The sequence below is a fragment of the Quercus robur genome, chromosome 2, assembly GCF_932294415.1.
Source record: "Quercus robur chromosome 2, dhQueRobu3.1, whole genome shotgun sequence".
Classification (NCBI taxonomy): Eukaryota; Viridiplantae; Streptophyta; class Magnoliopsida; order Fagales; family Fagaceae; genus Quercus; species Quercus robur.
Window position 1 is genome coordinate 63942560 of NC_065535.1, and position 23548 is coordinate 63966107.

The following is a 23548-nucleotide window of genomic DNA, read 5'->3' on the forward strand; positions in this document are numbered from 1 at the left end:
GCTGCACAACACAAGAAATCTTGATTGAAAAAAAAATGACATCTTATCATAGAAACGTGAACCTTGTCTAGTTTGTTAAATCAGGATCTAGTTAAGATTATGGGTTTTTGATTGTCGGATTGAACCAAGCATTGTAAGAATTTACAAATTATAAAAAATATCTAAAAATAATTCTCCTTGAAAAAGTGAATGTGTTGAATCGCTTTGTAAAAAAAAAAGACTATCATTTGCAAAAAGAATATGAGTCAAACTAAAGTCATTTTTACACCGAGAGAAACCTTATATATTACTCAAGAGTAACAACTTGTGATATGAGTCTGTGTAAAAGTGAGCGTGTTAAGTTGCCTTGAAAAAGAGCAGACTGTTATTTGCAAAAAGAAGATGAGTCAAACGAGAGCCATTTTTACCAAGAGAAATCTCGTTTATTATTCTAGAGTAACAACTTGTGATATGAGCCCGTGAGTAACAACTTGTGATATGAGTCCGTGTAAAAGTGAACATGTTGAGTTACCCTAAAAAAGAAAAGAACGTGTTGAGTTACCCTGAAAAAGAAAATATCGTCATTTACAAAAAGAAGATGAGCCTAATGAGAGCCATTTTTACACCAAAAGAAACCTTGTATATTACTCAAGAGTAACAACTTGTGATATGAGTTCGTGTAAATTTCAACCTAAAAAAAAAAAAAGGGGAAAGGAGAGAGTAAATCTCTTTGCCGTATACCTTGAGATGGATTTATCATACCTTTAGGTTCATCATTGACTAGAATGGAATAATAGTAGGTTGTTCCACAAACCATCATAAGTTTACTCGTCATATGCCAATATGGCAGAAGGGGGGATGTAGAAAACTACCTGGTAAGGGTAACTGAGTAATATCGGTTTTAAGTTGTAACCCTTTAATTAACATGCAATGTTTAATATCTCTGAGGTCTCAGATTGGATTGTCTGAGACGTAGAAAGATCTGCTTTATCTTCCTAGTGAAGTTCTCTCTATTCAATGAAAGATGCAACGTTGATTAATCTTCCACTCGGTTAGGATTAGATTGTTGAACCTTGGTTCTGAACAAAGAAGCAAGTTCCCTCTCTTCAGGTTTGGAAACTGTCTCACTTCCGATCATTCTGTGCTAAGGGAACGAAATAATGGGGGCTGAGACAATGGGGCTGAGCTGCTCCCAGCGGTACCATGGCCATCACTTACATATCATCAACAACATACCGTGAGACCCGTGAAAATGGAGATACTAAACCATCGTAACTTCAATTCGGAGTCATATCAATGTGGCGTATCCATTACGGCATGGATGTGCCAGAAGACCAATATGAGGTCTATTAAGTTCGAAAGAAATAGAACTAGGCCAATCAACAGTTCTCCAGACTCCCAGAGTAACATCTAACATGATGATCGGCTTGAGTTTATACGCTCAGCCCTTTGGGGAAAAAGAAAATAAAATGATCATTTATCCAAGGGGAGAAACATTGAGGATACTCTAAACCAAGTTTCTGGTTTCAAAAGCTATACAGAATGATACAAACAGATTTTAATATTTCATAGACGAACAAGGAACAAATCAAATCCAATTTTAAGCTGGACTAAGAGTTGAGCTTGGGAAATCAAATTTAATTGGCCCAATCCACCATGCAACTTGATCAGGAAACATTTATGAGCACAGAATATGCGTACCAGGCTATCAGCCAATCTCTATCGCTACCCAACTCATTTCTTCCACAAATATACTCTCAAACCAAATCAAATCAATGAAAAGAGAAGGGAAAATAATGACTAATAGCTTCTGTCAAGTATTTTGGTGAATAGCATTACCCTAGAATTGATTCATCTTTAAGGCAATGTAAGAGGTGATGAAATGATCACTTTCAGAAAATGTCTAGTGCAATCTGAAGTTTCTAGGGAAAGCCCTCAATGAGTGCCACCAAAATTTCATACATTTTCGAGGAACATGATTTCTACATTACATTGGAGACAATCAATTTACAGAAATTAAATTTCATTAACAAAAAGAATGCTGTGCCTATCATGTCAAGCAAGTTACAAGATGGAAACAGCAAGAGAAAGTGCTCATCTAGAGCCAGTACTATCCCAGGCCCTTATGTGCCTTTCTTTCCACTGTTTCCAGATTTCTATTCTCTTCTCTCTCCTATCCTATTTCTATTCCTTTCCTACTTAATGTACAAGTTAGCCTACCTGTCATATACTTACAACTATCATCGTTGCCTACTTCCCCTATTGCTGTTACCTCTCCTGCCACTATTACTTAGCCTTCGAACCCCACCTGTCCAGTCTTCATCATCAATATCATCTTCATCACCTCCCCCGTATACAGATTTCCGTCCTTTTCTGGGGGTAGGCCGCTTCCTCTTTATATTTGCTGTATAAATCGAGTAATCAATAGCATCTTCCTTCAAAGCATTCTTGAATTCCTGTGCAGTAAGAAAACCAGTAAGAGAAAATTGATCAGGCCAATGAAAACTACATGAGAGTAAAATGGGTCCTAAAATCATTGCACACTCTACCTGATATCTTTGTATCAGATCTTGATAAGTGGCAGGCAAACTGGTGCGTGTTTCACTGATGTTAAGGGGAATGTTTTGTCTGGAGAGAACATCTCCTGGTTTTACGGGTTCATTAGGAGAAAAAGCCTGGTTTGAAAGTAAAAAGCATTGCATAAACACCTCATACGTAACTTATACACAAATAGAACATACATGTCGCTGTTAAGACAAATCATAGTATTACCTGGCACCGAGCGTCATTCAGGCTATAGACAATTTTAAGGTGCCTCTTTAGCTTCAAAAGAAGCTGCAATGCAATTGCCGCAAGACAGTCAGCCTGCATAAGAACCAGGCAGGGTTTAAAAGGAATTAAAATCAACATACATCCTGGTCCAGCCACAACAACATATTATGAAGGAAACGGTTTATAAACATGGATAATGCATATTTATATTGGCACTAACACAAGAAGATTCTTCATTTTCTTTATTAGGTAAAACATAAACAACTCATCAAAATTTTTTGTGCTTGTCAGAAATCAATAAACTCTTCTTAGTGCAAAAAAAAAAAATGATTTAAGAGAGCTTTAAAGCTACCTGGACTTTCTGCAGATCATCTTCTGAAAGAATAAAAGAAACACCTGAGCTCATACTACGCGTTTTTGCCCCCAGTAAGGTACTATGATTAAAGACTGACTGATCAGCAATATCTTGTTGAATACTCTCATTCAAATCCATTGGCATCCTATGATCAAAGATAGGATGACCAGCTGGCTCATGCTGGATTGTCCCATTCAAATCCATGGAAGTCATCTCGTTGAAATCAGGCTGAACAGCTGGCTTCAGTTGTCCATTGTCATAAGGTATCTTCTCTGCATCTTTTTGTGACAAATAATTATTCAGGGCTTTCATACTTGCCTCAAGTGCCCCAGCCCTAACTTGTATTACTCGATTTATAGCATAGATCAAATATAGTGGCTCATCAGGGGATGTGAATGGAAGCAAAGCAAGTATTTCAGTACAGTACCTGCAAAAGGGAACCAGCTTATTATTCTACTCTAAACAACTCATAAAGCAGAACTATAGGCACAACACCAATAACAGAAACTCACATCAGGAAAGGGACTACAGAATCATTCCAGCTTGGGTTATCAAACTTTCTCACGATTGAGGACATAAACTTGTTTCTTGAAACCCGGTTACCACGGATGAGCTTGTAAATTCTAGAAACTCCAAGCCTTGCTTGAGAGACAGAGCCACCATCAGATTTCCCCTTCACATTTCCTAGAACCTTGGACTGGACCTTCTGGTTTGCATTTTCATTAATGCCACTTATGGCTTGTATAAAAATGAATGTCATTTGAAGGCCATCCCCCAAACGGCTTTCAAAAAATGCAGGGTACCTGAAAAGATGCTTCACTTAGATCGCATAAGCAAATTTACCGGGAAGAAAACTTCAAAAAAAAAAAAACATTTAGAGGACATTACTTCTCATTCATGTTCATCAGCAAATGATGGGCCAACTTTGAATTCACCTCCTGCGGATCTGTTTCCAGAGCTATAAGGTATGGGACACAAGTGATGGGATGAACAAGACCTTGGCGCAGCACAATTTCAACAATCTATTTTGGTAGCATAGAATGAAAAATTGGGTAGGAAAAAAAAAAAGAAACAAAAATTAGTAGCCAGAGATAGCAGAAATACCAGGGAATCACAACTTCAAATTCAACCATTTAAATAACATAATTAACACCAGAACATTTCCTGATACTTCATCTGAATATTTGTCTCAGTTCTGAATAGCACGATTAGTAATGAAAGTAAAAAGTCAAACTTCCTAAAATGTTCTTTATCTTAGAGGTAGGCACAACTCTTTCTGATAAGTAAAATTTCATTGAAAAAGCAAAAAGTGTCACCCATATATACCCATGTACAAGGGTATACAATAGGTACAATAAATTTAAGCATGAAAAGTACAACTCTTAATGAGACTCTCACCTTAAGGGCCGCTTGGCGAACTTGTTCGTTTAAGTCCAAACATCTACCTAAAATACTATCCCAATATAACTGAACTATACCCCCACATATATTAGTATCTCCTGCACCTGCAGCTACAGGTACACTGTGGCCACCTTCTACAGAATAATGAACTGCATTTTCATTTGCTTTATCTGTTCCCATTTGACTTTCCGCATCAAGAAGATACTCATACATGTTTTGCAATGATTGCATCTGGTTGACAGAATGAATCAGAAACATATTGAATATGGTAGCGGAAATTGAGAAGTGTCATTATTACCTTAAGGCGAACATCACAGCCAGAAGACAAAGTTGCCTCTACTATTTTCCCAATATCATTATCCAACATGTACTCGGGCCGAGCAATTAGAAGAAATCCTAATGCCTACAGTAATTATAAGGAAGCATAAGAAGACCTCAAAGTTAAACCAGGGGCTACAAATACCAAGAAGAGATGAGAAGGCATTACCTGCAATGATCTAACCTTTACAATGAAATCCTCTACTCGGAGATATTTTTTGAACAAGCTGAGACAACTGACAGCGTCAATAGTTTTGTTACTGGAGCTGCCCATCAAAGAATTGCCATAGCGGATAAGCAATCCAAGGCAAAAAAGGGACCGCCCAACTAGCTGAAATTAGCAAAAGAAACAATTTTATCTTATAGCACTTCTTCATTCACTTTGTCTTGGTATTAAACACACACACACACACACACACATGAAGAATATAGAAAATAGAACATAATTAAATCCAAAGCATATTAATGAGTTATTTCAAATCTAAAGCTGCTAATATGTTATACTTTCAGCAAGTAATAAGATGTAGAAAGACACTGAAGGCATATTGAAATAATGATCATAAACCTTGATTCATAAGCAGGCAGAGTCCAAGGAAGGAAGAAACTTGACAAGAATCATACAAATAGTTTGCCAGTATTAATAATTTGATAATTGGGAGGTGAGGGGATTTGAACCCTGGATGTCTATTAGAAACACCAAAATGTGTCAATTGAGTTACAAGGCTATTGGCACAAACAGTTTGTCAGTTGAAAGAAAATTTATTAACATAGGATTTCCAAAAAGTTCATTTATCTCAATACCAACGGTTTCCATAAGCAGGAAATGACAACAAATTCACGACTTATTCATCCTCAGACATGTATACCCAAGAAATAAATTACTCCCCAACTTAAAGTTAACTAAAACCTATTACATGTTTAGCAGACTTTGCATACTGGAGCACAGTTAAACAAAATTTTCAGAAAATGACACTTTACATATATCTAATGTTAATATCAAAACCCAAAGCATATGTGGGTACCACTTCAAAATAATTAAGATAATTCCATGCATACACATATTGGAGATGGCTTTATTCCAAGCTGAAGGGAGCCTCTCTTGCAAAAGCAAAACTCACCACTCTATAGGTTAAGCATTTCAGGAAACAAAATGTTCAAACTCTCGAGATATTCTAGTATTTACCAAACTGTATATAATTTGAAGATGAACTTTAGGTTGCTCTTTGCTTTCACCCAAAGGGAGACAGTTTTATCACATTATATATTTACTTTGGAGATAGTCTCGTACAACTACATCATTAAAAGTCTGAACAAGAAATTGGTATAAAACCTTTCTCATAATTTATATTATTCAACTAAATAACGATGCATTGATATAAAGAATCAAACTTATATTTGGTAATGCAAATACCTAAGCTATTCTCGCATTTGTGCTAAGCCAATCACTTAACTGACCAAATTTATGGGTGAATCTCCTAGTAAGTACTAAGCATAACACTGCTTAGAACCCAAATGCAAACACTCAAGAGAACAGCCAGGCATTCTTCTGAGAGAAGTTCTAAATGCATTGAAAGCTTGAATTAGAAAATTATGAACTTAGACTCCACTTTCTGAAAGTTTTAAGGTCCAAGTCATTACTCCCACACTGCATCCACTTTTTTCCAGAATTCTTAGTAGCTTAAAGATTCTTCATCAAATCTAAACCACTTTAACTTGTGCAAGGGTATAGAAACACACACACACACAAAAAAATAAATAAAACATGTTTAAAGGTTGACATGCAATTGACTTGATTAAACATGTACGTGATTATTAGCCACCAACCTGCTTGTTGTCAATTGCCTGGGCATCCAAACGTTTGAAGAAGACCTGAATAAGATACTCAATCACAGTAGCACCTTTTCCAGCAACTTTGCCCACAGAGCAAAGGCACCTGTGATGGGAATAAATATTAGCTGGATGTCCAAAACAGCAAAATTAACTTTCTGCTAAGGAAGAAATGGCACAAACAAGAAGCATAATTATCCCTAACTCAAAACACTATATCCCAGCTGCTTGGGGTCTGCAAAAAAAATATCTGTAGCCAACTTTAAAAGGGACAAATCCACCATGCTATTATCTTCTCTAATTTATATAGAAACTTTAATTTAAATCTTATACAAATAAATATAACACAGGAAGAGAAATTTATGCACTATAATATAAAGCTACAAAATCTTCAAATGCATTACAAATGAATCATGTATAAGCCGATAACACTATTTGACGTAAGAGAATCAACTTGCATCGAAGTAATAAAGGGGGTAAAGATAGTAACAAGAATGCAGGGGTTACAAGGTTACAGAAATATATGCATGCAATAGATTACAACATTACACACACACACACACACACACATACAGGCCTGCATTGTTGATGATGCACAGGAAAACAATATTTACAACCAAGTGATTACTAAGAGTTGCTCCACAATAGACTCAAATTGACTGTCTTAGATTTTAACAACCCATTTTACAGCCTTTTTCGGCATTTTGGTTTCCCATCAAATTAGCCGCCCAGTTGCAGAACAGATGAAAAAACCTAGATCACATAATAATTCCTGCCTTTAATGATGTATGACACAGGAAACTCAATAAGGGAATTGCAATCATAAGAAGAGTAAGAAAAGAACTGAGAACTTGACGCTACTTGATGCAAGCATGAACAACTGTCAAGAAGGAATGCCGAACAATCATGTGCTTCAAGTCTTGCTCGAGTTCTTCAACAACGCTTTGAGGTAACTTTCGAAGCAATGGCATAACAGAATCAATTATAAAAATAACACTCTCCAGTAACTGAGCAACCCTTCGATTATCAACCTGAGTACAAGCAAAATCAAGTTAAAATACTGGCAGATTCTTTTATATCTTAAATTTCTATGTATAAAGGTTCTTGCATTAAAAAGGTGTGTATGTTTGTGTTTTTTTTTTTTTTGGGGGGGGGTGGGGGGCACAAAGCTAAATTCACAAAGGCTCGTTCTACATTGTTCTGGCAAATTGAAATGTCCAAAATAGGACAAGTTCAAACAATCTTGTTATATTGCATGATCATTTAAGACAAAGTTATAACTAGAGTGGCTTCGATGGTTGTTTACTGCACTTATAAGTCCTTGTACATCAGCAATGAGCAATAAATATACAGAACTCTGACGCAATGTCAAAAATAAGGAACTGAAATTTCAAACTTCTGAGCTTCTTTCTCTTCTCTTTGCTCTCTCAAATGTGTAACTCAGAATCATATCGAAAACAGTTCTTCGAACAGACTCTAGAGAGACACCACAAAATTTTCACAAATCCATACAAAAATGAGTCATTTACAGGAAAGGAAAATAGGCTAACCTTTATATTATTAGGTAATATTGGTAGTTCACATTCTTTTTTACATACAAATACAAAAGAGAGAAGGGGGGGGGGGGGGGGGGTGGGGAATAAAAGCCAGCTCCTTAGGCTGCCTATATACTACAACTAGTACATACATGAAATGCAATCAACATTAATTTTATGAACATTTTTCAGAAAAAATACTAGTATAAATTAAATATTTGCAATAGATAGATAACCTGAGTCTTAAGATATGGCTGTAGAGTAACCACAAACTGAGAAGGATCAGAGGACGGGGCACAGAGGGTCGGGTCCACAACGCAAAATGCATGCAAGACAAGCACATAAGGAAGTGCACGCACCTCCACCTCCTCACCATTCATTTCCTCTACCTGATAGAATGAAAGGCTCAACATATTTGTAACAAAGTATCAAAAACTTTAACATGTTAATAGGCAAAAAGGGTACCAGTAGTATCTTTTCCAATAAGCACTTGCACATCAACTCACAACGCTTACGCACTGATGCAAGAGATACAGGGTTGATCCCAGCAGCTTTAGCTGATTGTGGAAAAAAATCAAGAGCTAAGTTGCGCTTAATGACAGTGACGAGAAGTTGGTGATTTGGCATCCTCCTCAACATCTCAACAATTTGCTCAGTTTTTTTAGCAACCTCAAGTGGAACAGAACTACCATCTCCAAAAAACTGAGTCTCTGAACCAGAAGGTTCCTCAAACCAGAACTCATAGAATGTCTTGCAAACAAGATCCTGTAGAAGAGAGAAATATAAAGTTTGGAGCTAGATTAAAATATACAAACAAAATTTCAGGAGTATATATTCAATTAAAATTCCCTACCCAGAAATGTAATAAATGGAAGGCCATAACACGTTATATTTTGCACACGTCTAGGAAATACAACAGGGTTGTCAGAGGTGAACTTATAACCTTTCTCAACCATATTTCACTTACTTTTTTTTCAGGTTGATAAGGGAAAAAAACCAATTCATTGAGAAAAAACTTTCATTTTCACAAGCCATGGTTCGTAGATATCTTCCTAATATAATATATTAATACTCAAGCCCATTTAGGATTTCCTCACAAAGATTTAGCACCAAAATCAAAAGAAAATCATATGTGAATTCATCAAGTGCTACTGCAAAATACAGGTCTAAGCATGGGATCCTGCTACATCTAATTTCATAGGTCTATGACTTACATTCACAGCAGGGCCAAGGAATACACTGTCTGGGTGGCTTCTAAATCACGTCAGCACCCCATAAACTTGGGAGGCTTCTGTTTATATGAATGGCTAGCCACTTGAGGCAAAGGTTATTTTCAGGGGAAGCAGTTTTAAAGTTATGGCAGCTAAAGATAGCAAGGGCTTTTAGATATATCATTTATGGAAGGGAAGATACACTTTGCACATAAAATGCTGTTTTAGGGTTGAAATAATGTACCGAAGCAGATAGTCACAAATGTTAAGAGTAAAAGTGACCATCAGAAACATTATTCTTTTGGTTAAGATTTAGTACAGAAGTTTGACTTGCATTTGTGTTTGCCTTGGTATGTGCCTGTAAGTTCACTTTTGGCAGAGTCTATGCAAAGCAGCATGGCATCCCTGTGGGAGGCCTCTAACTTTCATATTATCTTCATATAAAGTAGCTCATTCCTCCCTATGCCTAAATGCAGAAGACAAGTTTGAATGGATGATATTAGGGGTGTATGGCCCAAATGATCATAGGGATAAAGAGATTTATGGGCTAAGATTAAAGTAGCAGCTGATAGATGGGGTGTCTCATGGTGCCTAGCTGGGGACTTAGATACAAACTGATTCCCACACAAGAAGACAGGAACAGATGGGATCACAGTGGCCATGACAGAATTTCCAGACCTTTTTTAAAATAATAATTTTTATGGAATAACAAATGTTTAGACATTAGACTACATAGTGGGGCTCCAGGGGTTATTTGTGAGGTGGACATAGAAAAGGCATACAATTATGTGCGTTTGGATTAGCTTTTTTTGAGAACTCATTTATCTTATTTGCTTATGTTCAACTTTAGAAAACCTTACTTTTTCTAGGTACAATTGTTCTTTTTTCACTTTTGTTGGATTGGATGTCTGCTTTGCATAGTTTGTCAATATGTTTTGTTATTGATTTGTTATATTCTTGTAATTTGAGTGATTGATCGTATCGTCCCCGTACATCCTGTACATTTGGGTGACTTGTTTTTTATATTAACTAGTCGCTAACCCGTGCTATGCACGGGAACCTACCTATTTATGTGGTAAACTAAAATGATTTTATAAAATTTTAAATTGATTAAGAAACTACATTATTGCATGAATTGCTCTTGTATAACTTCAATTTGTGTTACAATTTGATAAAGAAGTCATTGTTTGAACGTGCAATGACTTACGAAAAATATTAAAGAATAGTTCATGACTATAAACTTATAACTATTGAAAAGAATCAAAAGATTAAGAGCTTAAAAATTATAAAAATATATATGTGTGTGTGACTACACAACAGAGAAATATAAGAGAAAAATTTGTTACACTCAAAATAATAATTCATGGTTATAATCATTGAAATTTTCCAGATAGTTTTAGATATTACAAAAATATAACTAAAAAAGTCAGATGTTAAAACTTCCAAAAGGTCAAAAAATATTAAGGAATCATAAGATTTACATCCTATAAATTATTGAAACAAAACTATATATATATATATATATATGATTTTATAATAGAGAAATATAAAAGAAAAATTGATTACCTTCAAAAGAATAATACATGGTATAGTTGTTAAAACCTGCTAAACATGTTCAAATATTGCAAAAACTAACACAAAAATTCAGATGTGAAAACTTCCAAAATGCCAAAAATATATGACTATTCAAAAGAGAAAAATAAGAAGAAGAAAAAAGTACATGAACCTATAAAGTAATAAGTTTTAAATTTTAATGGGTCTAAACTTTAAACAATGAAAAAAAATCACATGTTATGTTGTGTTCCAAGCAACCTTGAAAGAAAAAGTAAAGGGAAAAAAAAACCATGAAATACCATCAAGCAATAAGTTTTAATGGGTTTAAACTACAAACAATGAACAAAAATAATCATAAACAATCATAGGTGCGGGGTTTGGTTACCAAAATCAGAAGGTTGTAAAACACAACCTTTCAACATTGATTTAGGGTTATGCAGAAGGCAACATAAATGACAGAAAATTGTTTTTACGTTGTCTGCTATGCCAACCATCTAAATATATTAATTCCAAAAAATATTAAATAAAATAATTCCTAGAATTATATGAGATAATTAAGAAGAACATCAAGCCCTTGCGTGGATGTTATTTGTGGACAACTGTCCATCACTGCAATTCATAGACTTTGTTGTTAATAAGACAATCGAGTTTAAAACTAAAAGCGATTAGGTGGCCTTTGTACTACAGGATTTGTTCTCGTTGAAGAATCAACTTGCTTCCTACTATGGCTTCAATTTGATACGTGTGTTTTCTTTGTGAAAATTTGAGTGAGTATGAAGGGTTTCGACCTTGGCAGAAGTTTATATTTGTGAAAATTTTTGTTATAGAATTTTAGTTGAAATAGAATTTTCAAGCTTTTGAAACATATATCTAATAGAGTTTTATTTTAACTATACTATTGTAATACTTGATAAGATATAAAACCAAAAATAAAAAGAAAAAGAAAGTAGTGATGACGTGGAAAATTGTGGAAGCTCCAAAGACTTCGGTTTTATATATATATATAAAAATAAGAACTGCATTACTTATCAACCAAAAAAAAAAAAACCCAAATAAGTAAAAAGCTAATCCAAGCAGACATATTTCAATTGAGAGCGCTTATTGTTTCCAATATAGAAGTTTGGTTAAGGCTCTCTGTACCGGTGAATGACAACCCCATTGGTCTTTTCAAATAGCTCCAGAACACAAAGTCAAGGTGACCTTTTATCCCCTCTTCTATTTACGTTGCTTGAGGATATATTGGGCAGAATGTTGCACAGAGTGACAGAAGGTCATCAAGCTAGGTTTAAATGGTTGAGGAAATGGCGACATTATAGAGATTTCAGATCTTCTCTTTGTTAAAAATATATTTTGCTCTGTGAGGAGAATCCTACTCAACTTGCGTACCTCCTATGTGTTCTTCATTTTGAAGTAGTATCAGGTTTGAGGGTTAATGTAAGCGAGAGTGATTGATACCTATTGGAGATGTAAGAAGATCAACAGAGCTAGCAATGATCATGGGAGTAGAGTGGCTCAATTGCCTATGACTTATTTGGGTTTGCCATTGGGGTTCCACATTCAAAGCTCTAGTGGTAAGGAATACTATTATAGAAAGGATGGAAGAGAGGCTTGTAGGATGGAAGTAGTCAAATGAAGAGAGGATCACTTTTTTCTCCTATAATGTAGGGAATGTTTCCAAAGAAGAGCCCTTTCGACTCATTCTAGGTAGTAAAACCTACAAGCAATTGACACCAACCGCCAAAACAAGTTGCTGGATAATCCAGGGATATTCACACCCCTAACAGGCTAAGTAGTTTACTCAACATACTTTATGTCACTCTTTAAATACCCATTCATTTTGCCAATAGATTCAGAAGCTCCAATAAGTATTTTTAGTGGAGGCCAATATGGGGATGTTTGGGGGACGATTTTTTCTCTTTTGAAGGAGGGAGGTTTAGGGATTTATAAGCTAAGTTCCTTGAATCAAGTCTATTAGGGAAATGACCAATGAGCTCTAACTCAACTAGCAACTCCTCCTCAAAAGTTCTAGATAAATGAAGAGATCGTGGGTTCAAGACCTATCTGCAACTCACCAATAGAAAAATATGAGGTCCAATTAGGGAAACGGTTGTGGAGGTTTAGAGTTAAGAGAGATCACTTTTGGAGGCATATCATACATACAAAATCCGGATATTCTTTTTTTTTTTTTTTTTTTTGGAGGGGAGTGGACAAAAGATAATTTCAATTCTTTGTCAGGGATGGTATGCAGGTTTGGTTTTGACATGATTTGTGGCATGGAGTTCTTGTCTTTGAGATGCATTTCCGAATTTATTTATGACTGTAGTATACAAGAATGATTAAATAGCAGTTTATTTGAGTGATGGACAAAGTGTGAACTCTCAGTTTAAACAGTCAATCCAAGATTTGGAATTTGACTCTGTTGATTCTTTGCTTTATTGTATTCTAATATCTCATGTAGACAAGGGGAAGATAAATTATCAAGGAGACCTTCAAAAGCAGGAAAATTCAAAGTTCCTTCATACTATGAAATATCGAGGGGTTCTACGATGATTATTTTTCCCTTGTGAGGACCATATGAAGTGTAAAGGCGCCTCAAAAGGTTGCCTTCTTTGCATGGATAGCATCATTGGAAAAAATTTTACAGTGGATACTTTCTGGTTAAGTACTATTTTAATTGCTAATTGGTGCTGCTGCATGTGCAAGAATAGTTGGGATTCAATTGAGCAGCACCTGCTTAATTTTTCAGTCACAGGAGATATTTTGTAATGCCATGAATAGTGATTTAGTTGTTATGTTCTTGGAAAGGGAGCTTTCATTGCCGTAGATGTTCTAAAATTTGGACAATTGTTCCCTTCCAAGTGTTGTGGACAATTTGATGAGGGGAATAGCATGACTAGTCATTAGGCAATCGATGCTAGGAAGTTTGTATGACTGGTCAACTAATCTAGGCAACCTTCCCCCATATACTATTTTAGATTTTTAGACAATTTAAATTTGAGAATTAATTAATTAGGAGTGATTTGATACATACATCATGTACACTTGTATCCTCCAAATAATATTTCTTTTACCTATAAATAAAAAATAGCTCATTCCTCCCAAACCCCACATCCCAAAAAATGAATAGAAGTAACAATCAAACTATTGCTTCAAAATTACCTGAATACTAGATTCGTCATCACTAACACGAGAAAGGATCTCAATACACGCATTCGTAAATTCAGAGAAGTTGGCATTAGAAGTGCACATATCTCGAATGATTTTAATAGCTCGTTTTCGAACACTAACTCCGGTGTCTTTTATTCTCTCAGCAACCTTCTCAAAGTACTACAAAACCCCACCAATTATGAGAACAAAGCAAATGTATCAGATACAGTAACTGCATGAACAGGGAAGTTAAATTAAACATACCTTCAAACCAACATCAGGATGTGAAGAAATATGCCTGCCCACAAGTTCCAACGCCGCTTCCCTTGCGGATATTGCAGAGTCACAAAACCTTCCTTCTACAGCCAATTGCACACGTTTATCACATAATACCTCAGGATCAGCTTCTACAATAATACTAACCTGCTTGTCATATTCAAATTAAGAAGAATCAGAAGAAAAAACATTTGCTAACATTCACAAAATTCTTAATTTCCATAAAGACTCAAAAATGCTTTTTTTTTTTTAAATAAAAAATTATTTACTTACCGCTCTTAGGGCCTTAGCTCTAATTACAGGAGAGTTCTCCCTCAAACTTGCCTGAAATCAATCATGTTGTAAGAGCAAAGCTTGCATAACTTGATAAATAAGCAAGGAAAGAAATATCTGACTAACCAAAAGCATATGAAGAATCTTATCAAACCCTCTAGAAAAAGAGTTATTTTGTCCCAATGCTAAAGTAATCTTCTTGACTGAATCCTTTGTTAACAACGAAGAAGCAGTTCCAGGATCACGTATTATTGCTTTTGATTTCAATCTAGCCAGGTAGTAAATGAACTTCTGCTGAGATTTAGGATCATCCTTGCACCACAGGCAGAGATAAAACCTGCACTTTCACAAATATGCATCATCCCTTTGGCATCAATCATACCAAAAAACCAGTAAGGAGAGAGATCTAATGAGTACAAACCAGCGAACAAAGAGATGCACATCATCAGAACCAACATCTTCAAGGTAATTCAATAGCAGCTGTTGAATAATTTCAGCATTTGTAATTGGATCAGAAGCTTCAGGATTTTTTTCTGACCGACTCTGATTCTTTTTACCATCATCCTTGAACTGCGACTTGCAGTATGATTGTAATACAAGAAGCTGCTTCCTGCAGAGGCAAAATTGACACTGCCAGCTTCTGTTAGGAACTTCATGTTCTCTTACTCCAATGCAATCAGCATGAAATGATCTCTGACAACTTTGACATACAAAGACCAATTTTTCAACCCTTCCATCCAAACATATAGAACATGCATCTTTCGGATATCTGCAATCATCAGCACCATCAGCATTAACCAGTTCCTGCAATACCCAAAATTTGTCCCTTCTGCAAAGTACAGCATCACGCTTCAATCTCGCAGCTATTGTGCCAAGAAGGTCAATGGCCATCGTACGTGCAGAGATGTCTTTAGATTTCAGCCCAGCATTCTGGAGTAACAAGACACACAGAACCTGCAAATCCCTGCCTTAGCATGGAAACAATCTAATGCATTTATGAAAATAATAAAACTCAAAATAAGTGATACCTCCAGAATAGGAGCTGAAGCAGGATATTCAGGTAAATTCAACGTTGTCAGCAAATCCATAACAAGATTCTCCATCATTGATTTCATCTCAGAAACATCCTGAGTCTTCAAACTTGCAAAGCGCTGAAGCACACGGGTCCAAAAATAACAACATGCCTCCGTGGCCGCCTCATGGCATTTTACAGGGTAACTAGAATCAATCAAGACTTCTAAGATGGGATTACCACTTGATGATTGCCTTAAAGCTTCAGGAAGGTTTGCACTACAATGCACCAACTGAATCAACAAAGCAGTAATCATCTGAATCTGCCTTTGTTCTTCATCAGGTAGGTGGTAAGATCTTAGTGCTCGCTTTGAGGATGGTAACTTCCAAAGTAGCTGAAGTATTTCATCTATTACATAAGTACGATGTTGTGTGTATGAATAGAATATCTGTAAACACAATTAAAGAATCCAGAAGATTAATTTGTATGCAGACATGCATGGACATTAGAAAATCACAAACTGACACGGAGAAACAAAAAGTACAGATATGTACCCCGCTTATTAAACTAATTGCCTTCAGTTGCAAGAGCTGGATATTGTCCACCAAGAATGTCGTAAAGCTTGTCTTCACAAGTTGTAAAATGCAACTATCCGACAACCTCTCTATTAACAACAAATCCTTGAGTAAACCAAGAATAGTGCACATTTTCTGAAGAATAGTATTCACAGAGGCAGAGACCCTATCAAAGTAAACACATAAACTATAAGAACAGACCCCACTTCACGTACACTAAACATTTTGCCTTAATAATTAATGAAGAAAGCAGCATATTGATAAGCACTTGTTTATTGACGATTTCTTCACTCTAACGGTCTTATTACTACGTCGTTTCTTGCTTGCCAAACCAAGTTCAGCATCAAGCTCTTCATCTTCGTCACCTGAAAAATAACATGACAAAAAATTTGGATCAGTTAAATAATACAAGTTCAGAAAGCCAAATGCAGAACACTTGAGTGAGTCATGAATCAGTTCAATACCAATTACTAACAAATTGGTGAAGAAAGGATGAGATACTCATGGCCCAAAATTACCACAATTGCAGAATACAAGAATGTCAGGAAAAAAAAAAAGTAGGTTAATGACATTCCAGCTTTCTTGAACAACTCTAAAAGCTAACCTTCAAATCCCCCATTTTCACTTGGTTTATGCAAGGCACGATATGATGGATCATAAACACACATGACATCCATTATTTGACGCCTGGAAAACTCTAGAATTCTTTCAATAATCTGTAATTACATAAACAATAGTCAACAACCCAGGTGATAACCATATGAAAACACAAGAATACTCTAAGCACTAAAAATATACAAGAAAAACCATGAATATCAACACTGCAAACATTTAAAAGAACACTAAATTAGAGCATTTGCCTCTTCTTTAGCCAATGAACTCTAGCTCAAACAGTACCTCCTCTCCTTGGAAGAGCAAGGTGGAGGGTGAGGTCGTGAATTCAAGACCCACCAGTGCAAAACTTAAACCCCCCCCCCCCCCCCACAAAAAAAAAGGCATTTACCTCTTCTTTATAGAGCTGCTTTTGCATTTGGTTATAAGTCATTACTGCTAGAGCGGCATGAATGGACTCCAGAGCACAAAAGATTGATGAAACTATATCTGAATCTGACTGGAAAATTGCAAAAATTAAAAAAAAAAAAATCATTAAGAAAAGCAGAGCAAAGACCAGAACTATTTGGCATCAAATCTCAGTATCATAACATATAACAATAAACCATGTATTGGCAAACAATACTCCATTCTATCTACAACCAAGTACTAGTTATTTCAAAGAAAAATCCAAAAATAACAAGTTAGCAAGCTATAGTTAACAGCTTTGTACAAAAATTTCAAAATCTTAAGAGAAATGGAAATCAATAATAAAGTAAGTTGGAGAGAAACACAATTCAAGTAGCACAGCTTAAGTCCTTTTTTTTATATACATTGATAATTGGGGTGGGGGGATTTGAAACCTGGATGTCTTCATTGGAAATACCAAGAGATGCCAATTGAGCTACAAGGCTCTTGGCGAAGCATAACTTAAGTCCTACACGGCCCACAAATAGGAAAGTAGAGATAATAGTAGCTCAAACGGTTGGGATACCAAAAAGATTGCCACATATCTGATAGCATAACTAGGCTAAGGGCACAAATGGATTGAAATACCATTATGTGGGGGAAGAAGCAGAAACAATAATCAACTTTCCAAAAAAACAAAGGAATTGGTAATGCAATCACATCTAGGAGCAGTCAAGTCATAAAAATAAAAGATAGGTCAATCAAAGAAAGTTTTATATATATTATCTAAATTCATTAATAATTTAGTTGGTTTTAATGTGAATGACTGATGTCCAAAAAAAATTTGCATAGCCCAACAATAAACAGAAATGAACTAGAACTATAAAATACATAGGAAAAAAAGGATTTGAAAAGGTTAGTTCCAAATTTACAGCCAATGATATGTTAAAAGTAACATGTTCCCATGATCAACTAGAAGCAACACAATGCACCAGCATGGACTAAGTTGTTAAGCAGCCAAGACTATCACCTTCCCAGCTAAGGTGGAAATATTAGAAAACATCAATATATTGGGAGGAACTTGTGCTTATAATTTTAATAGCTGCAAAGCATTAGTTCCAACACAAAACGATAAAGAAAGTGAGGGCAAAACTAAACATGGGAAATTAGCAGTAACAACTAAACATAATGACTTGCAAAAAGTATGATCTAAGGATGCATGGGAAATACATACACTACGCAGAACAGAAACATAATGGTAACAAGCTTACATGCTCGCATTCATCAATGGTCAAGCCTTCTGCTCGATGTATTTGATGATCAAGAACCCTTAAAAGCCTAACAAGAATATCTACATGAACCAAATGTAGAAGTTTCTTTGCACGGATAGACATTATTTCGTTTATTAGCATCCTAAGATCAGAAAGAGGCACTGCTAACCACTCTGCTTCATCCCGATCATCACTAAGAATTTCAGCTCTACCACAGAAGTCCTCCAACAACTCACAAAAGTTTCCAATGGTGGCATCTGAACAAAGATATAGAGCAAAATATTCACATATATACCAAAGAAATGAGAGAACAATTGAAGACAATACTAAAAGCAGAAAGCCAGAAAAATCAACCTTGAAGCTCAGCAGGATCTGGTCCAACCGATGATGAGAAATTATCGCTACTTTTCTTCTTTGCTTTTGGTTTCCTAGAAGATGATGTCGATACGTTCTGCAATTCCATCTTCAAGATCAGCAAAAAAATACAACTCAATCACCAATTTCTAAAACCAAACTCAGACATACATTAGCTACAACATAGTCAGGTTGATAATTGTGAGTTGCCCCGTAGTCTCTTTGAGCTTTACTTGTAATATGTATGCTTTGCTCAAAGGACTTCTTTTCAGGTACTGTACTGGTAGAGATTGGCTCCTTAATAGGACCTGAGAAACTTGAACAATGCAATAAACAATAAGCACAGCAACAGTAAATTTAGACACGAAATAACCATAACAGCACAAAGAAAAATATTTATTTTTTGATACTTAACACTCCAAGAAAAATGATCTCTTGAAAAATGAAAGTATAATTTATTAGTAAAAAGCAAAAGATTCAGCAACTCCCTCTCATTATTTTATTCTCTCGCACTCTATTGCCTCTCTAGCAACTCCCTCTCATCCTTTATTCTCTCTCTCTGGTAGCTCCACTTCATCCCTTTCATTCTTTTTTTTTCCTCCTTCCACTCTAACCTCTCAGGCAGGCTCTTTTTCATCTTTCCTTATTTTCCTCTCACTCCTTTCTCTGTATCAACTCTTTATCTCCTCATCAATTTTTAGATAAAATAATAATAATCATAACTTTCAATCATGTAATCTTTTAGGCTTTAGCTTTGATAGTTTTTTTTTTTAAGCTTGTTTTAAATCCTAAGATTAGATTAATTAATAGACTTAATTTTTTCATGCAACAAATGTTAAAATCACTTGACTATAATATTTGAACATTAGATTATATGTATAATACCTGTATTTAGAATTTGGCAACTAGTGTACCTCACACACGAGCGATACAAGGCCATGGCACCATAAGGCTGCCTTTCGCCTTTGACTACCTTGCCTCACACTTTGGTAGATGTAATTATTTATCAAGGACAATCATGGATGCAGTGGGATACTAGAGTAAATTTTTTTTATTTCTCTGCACCTCTATCACTCACATTTTCTCTATGAAATTAATGTTTTCTTAAAAGTTGTATTGTTTTTATGCCTTTTAGCATTTGTTTTTCTTTTATAATAAAATATAGCATAATATGTGTTTAACATATTGCCGATGAGCTCTAACTTGAATGCATTTCCTCCTTCTATAAAGAATGGGATTGAAAGTGACATCATGAGTTTCAATCTAATTGCATGCATGTAGCTCACCAAACAAAAATATATATTTATTTATATATTAACTAATGAAAATATCTCTACCATATTATCATAAATTTTCAAGCATTGACTTATCATCATGTCCATATTGTATTGTATACATATCCTAAATCCTTTTTTTTTTTTGATAGGTAATAAGACTTTTATTGAGAAAAAAAAGAACATCATGTTCACGATGGTGAACACTTTGAACAAAAAACAAATACAAAAAGATCAAGAGCTAAAGGAAATAGAAACTAAAAAATCAGATACAATTGTACAGTTCGTACACCCCCAAACACGAGCCCAAAGAAACAGAAACAGAGTACGAAAAAGTAAACATTTTAGACCTATGTTTTAGACTTAGTAAATGGCTTTTTAGACCTATGTTTCTTTTTTAAAACAAAGATGCTTCAGACATTTTCTACAAGACCTAAAAATGAATTAATGTAAATTCAACATAAGTTCCAAGAGGATGAGAAGAACTCTAAAGAGGAAGAAAAAATTATTGCTAAGTACTAAATCAAGAGTTTTTTTTTTTTTTTTGGAGGAGGGGCAGGGGGGAAGTAATAATTTTTACGGAAAAAGAAAAATGATCATTTTCTTTATAAGAGAATAATTTTTTTGAAAGAACAATCACTCAAATGCAAGTGCCCAAATATATTGAAGCGCTTCTCTTACTCTAACTGCAAGGAAGTTTGATGCAACCATGGAAACAAGAGATCCAGTAGATAAATGTACAAGTCTCAATTTAGGCAACAGAGACTTGTGCGGTTTTATAGGTTGAGGGTGTGTTTGGATACTGCTTATTTTACTAAAACTGAAAACTTATTGCTGAAAGTACTGTAGGTAAAAATAAAAGTTAGTTGAAATAGTATAACGGGACCCATGAATGGTACCAAAAAGTGCAATGAGGCCATGAATAGTACCAAAAATAAGCTGAATAATAAAATAATTTTAATTTTCCATCCTAATCCAAACGAACACCGAGTCAAAAGTAGCATAGGATTACATTAGTTTATTACTTAAGCTATTATTTCATAAGTTATGGTTAATTTCATCATGAATCAAGATATATAATCATCTACAACTCATGTGAATCAAGAATATTTTCATAACTTAGTCTAGCCCAAAAGTTTCTAAGAGTTTCTAAAGTGCCTTAGAGAGTTTATTTTCATTGAATCTAAGTTAGTCTTTTATAAGAGTCTTAGTCTTTAGTTTACCAGCCAACTAAGGGGTCCTATCTCTAGATTAGGGAATAGATCAATAGTGTCATATAAACATGCTTAGTGTAAAAAAATCAAGGATCTTGATTAATAGAATATTCAGTGATTTGAGGTTTGAGGCATGATTGCCAAGCATGTTCGCTCTGCTTCTTCTTTGGCACGCTAAGTACTGTTCATGGACATTGTTCACAACCCTGAACATTGACAAAATTTTCTATTCCTTCTCTCTTTGTAAGCCCAAATTAAGCCCTTCTTCAGATCCTAAAACCCTACATATTTGGCCCTACCAAATAGCCACCAAATAAGCTATCAAACCAGCCATAGATTTCCACATACACCCACTGTACAAAAAATTTCAGCAATCTAATTACTCCAAGTAAAAATGCTCGTCCTTATTCCCCATTATTTAAAAACTCTACTCAATATTTGAACCCTAACCCTTTCTTCTAAATTTCTAAACCTTAAATCCACAAATTCTCTTAACCCTAAGCCTACCAAAAGCCTGTGTCATTAAATGTTTCCTCTTATGTCAAAGTCATTGCTTAATTTAAACTAAGAGACAGTCCCAAAAACCCTAAAGCATAGATAGAAAACAAGAGCTGCATGGTTACTTGCACATCAGAATTCCATGATAAAACATCATCAAAAGTAAATGCACCATCAATGAAAGTTGTTTCAATTCACAGTCAGTAGCAACACGTTCAAAGGAAGAAAACGGTAGACGAGTACTTTGATTACCTGCAGTACTGCACTCAAATGCTTCCGAACTACATCGTAGAACTTGTTCATGTAGTTCTAAAGGCTCCACATATCCATATGGAACTGCCCTTGTATCGTCTCTGAGAATCCTGCAGATGACACCACATGTAAGAAAACAACAATAACAGTTATTGCAATAATGATTATAACGTCATTACTCCAATCAACAGGTTCTCCATCAACATTAATGGGGAATTAAAATACAGAGAAACCACACAAATCACTGTGGCTGAGGTACTTTTTGGGAAAAACGACACTGACAGTCATTTTTTTCTCAGTAACTGGATAAATAGCACGCAGATTCAATTTGGAAAAAAAAATTATCATAAATAATTACCACATTTACATTTACCAAGCATCTCAAACAGTTTAAAATTTCCAAATTCCACTGAATTAAGGAAAAAAAATTAAAAAATCAAAATACTAAGAATTACTTTCCAAAAAAAAAATGAAACAGTTCCAACTAAAATCAGTTGTACTGTTGCATTTTCAAAAGATTTCAGCGAAAATGTAATATCAAAATTTTGAATCACAACTCTGTTAACGGCTAAAATCCACTTCAATCACATACAATCACCAAATTCATAAACGTAACCTATTTTTTAGCAATTCAAATTCGTTGAAGTTTGAACTTCTTCGAGCTTATAAGCTAAACCACTTCAAAAATTCAAAATTGCAAACTACCAAAAAAAAAAAAAAATTGAACTAAGTACATTATTCGAGCATAACTGTAAGAGTCAAACTGAAATTACATTTCTCAACTACTTAGTGAAAAATACATACAAGTAAGACACGTCAGTTTGGCGGAGCAGATCAGAGATTCGACTAGCTTGAGAGAGAACATCGGCGCGATTGAGCGACCCGAAGCCACCGCCGCCGCGAGGCTCGTCGAAGAGGCGGAGGTCCTGATCGGAAGCGCCGCAGAAGACGGGGAGCGAAGGCAGAGGCAAGCACGGCGCGACCTCCGAGTGTATGGTGTTGGAGAGTCCGATTCCGCGTTGGCCCTGGCCCGCCGAGCCCGAGCCCGAGCCCGAATTGATTGGATAGCTCATCGATTGGTGAACCGCCGGTGAGTCCGAGATGACGACGATGATGATTCGGAGTGCGAAGAGAGCATGTAGGGAGTGGTACGAAGCGTAATAATGCGGAAATCTGAGGGCGGTTTTTTGAAAGGGAATTAGGGTTTTTTTGGTTCGAGCTGAGAGTTTCGAAGCCCTAGAACTTAGAGAAGAGAGGAATATGAATTATCAGATTGAAAAAGAAAGAATTGTAAGAAGCAAATGGCGGGGAAAGTATGTGATTTTTTTTTGGGGGTAAAAAAATTTTGGGATTTTATTTTCTATTTTTGGGTGAAAATGGGATTTGCTGGATTTTTATAGGTGTGGGAAATTGAGAGTTAATTAATGGAATTACGAGAATACCCTTGGATG

General features: G+C 35.5%; 1 protein-coding gene across 1 annotated transcript; it reads right to left on the minus strand.

Annotated features, from left to right (window-relative positions):
• Positions 1–1985: 1985 nt before the first annotated feature.
• Positions 1986–23548, minus strand: LOC126714449 (sister chromatid cohesion protein SCC2). The gene is made up of 28 exons (XM_050414603.1): positions 22902–23548; positions 22098–22207; positions 19031–19167; positions 18860–18956; positions 18506–18762; positions 17239–17346; positions 16840–16951; positions 16504–16600; positions 16215–16401; positions 15677–16108; positions 15070–15602; positions 14775–14985; positions 14649–14699; positions 14364–14522; positions 14112–14279; positions 8653–8952; positions 8424–8576; positions 7514–7683; positions 6650–6758; positions 4995–5156; positions 4806–4910; positions 4505–4738; positions 3995–4128; positions 3619–3909; positions 3104–3533; positions 2752–2844; positions 2529–2654; positions 1986–2435 (listed from the first exon to the last, which is right to left on the minus strand). The coding sequence occupies exons 1-28, from the start codon at positions 23168–23170 to the stop codon at positions 2220–2222; spliced, it is 5451 nt and encodes a 1816-aa protein (XP_050270560.1). The 5' UTR covers positions 23171–23548; the 3' UTR covers positions 1986–2219.

Excerpts from the sequence above, each read along its gene's own strand:
- LOC126714449 (XM_050414603.1), bottom strand. The coding sequence starts at position 23,170 with ATGAGCTATCCAATCAATTCGGGCTCGGGCTCGGGCTCGGCGGGCCAG. Across the intron at positions 2,845-3,103 it reads ATGATCTGCAGAAAGTCCAG|GCTGACTGTCTTGCGGCAAT; the intron begins GTAGCTTTAAAG and ends GTTCTTATGCAG. Across the intron at positions 2,655-2,751 it reads TGAATGACGCTCGGTGCCAG|GCTTTTTCTCCTAATGAACC; the intron begins GTAATACTATGA and ends CTTTCAAACCAG.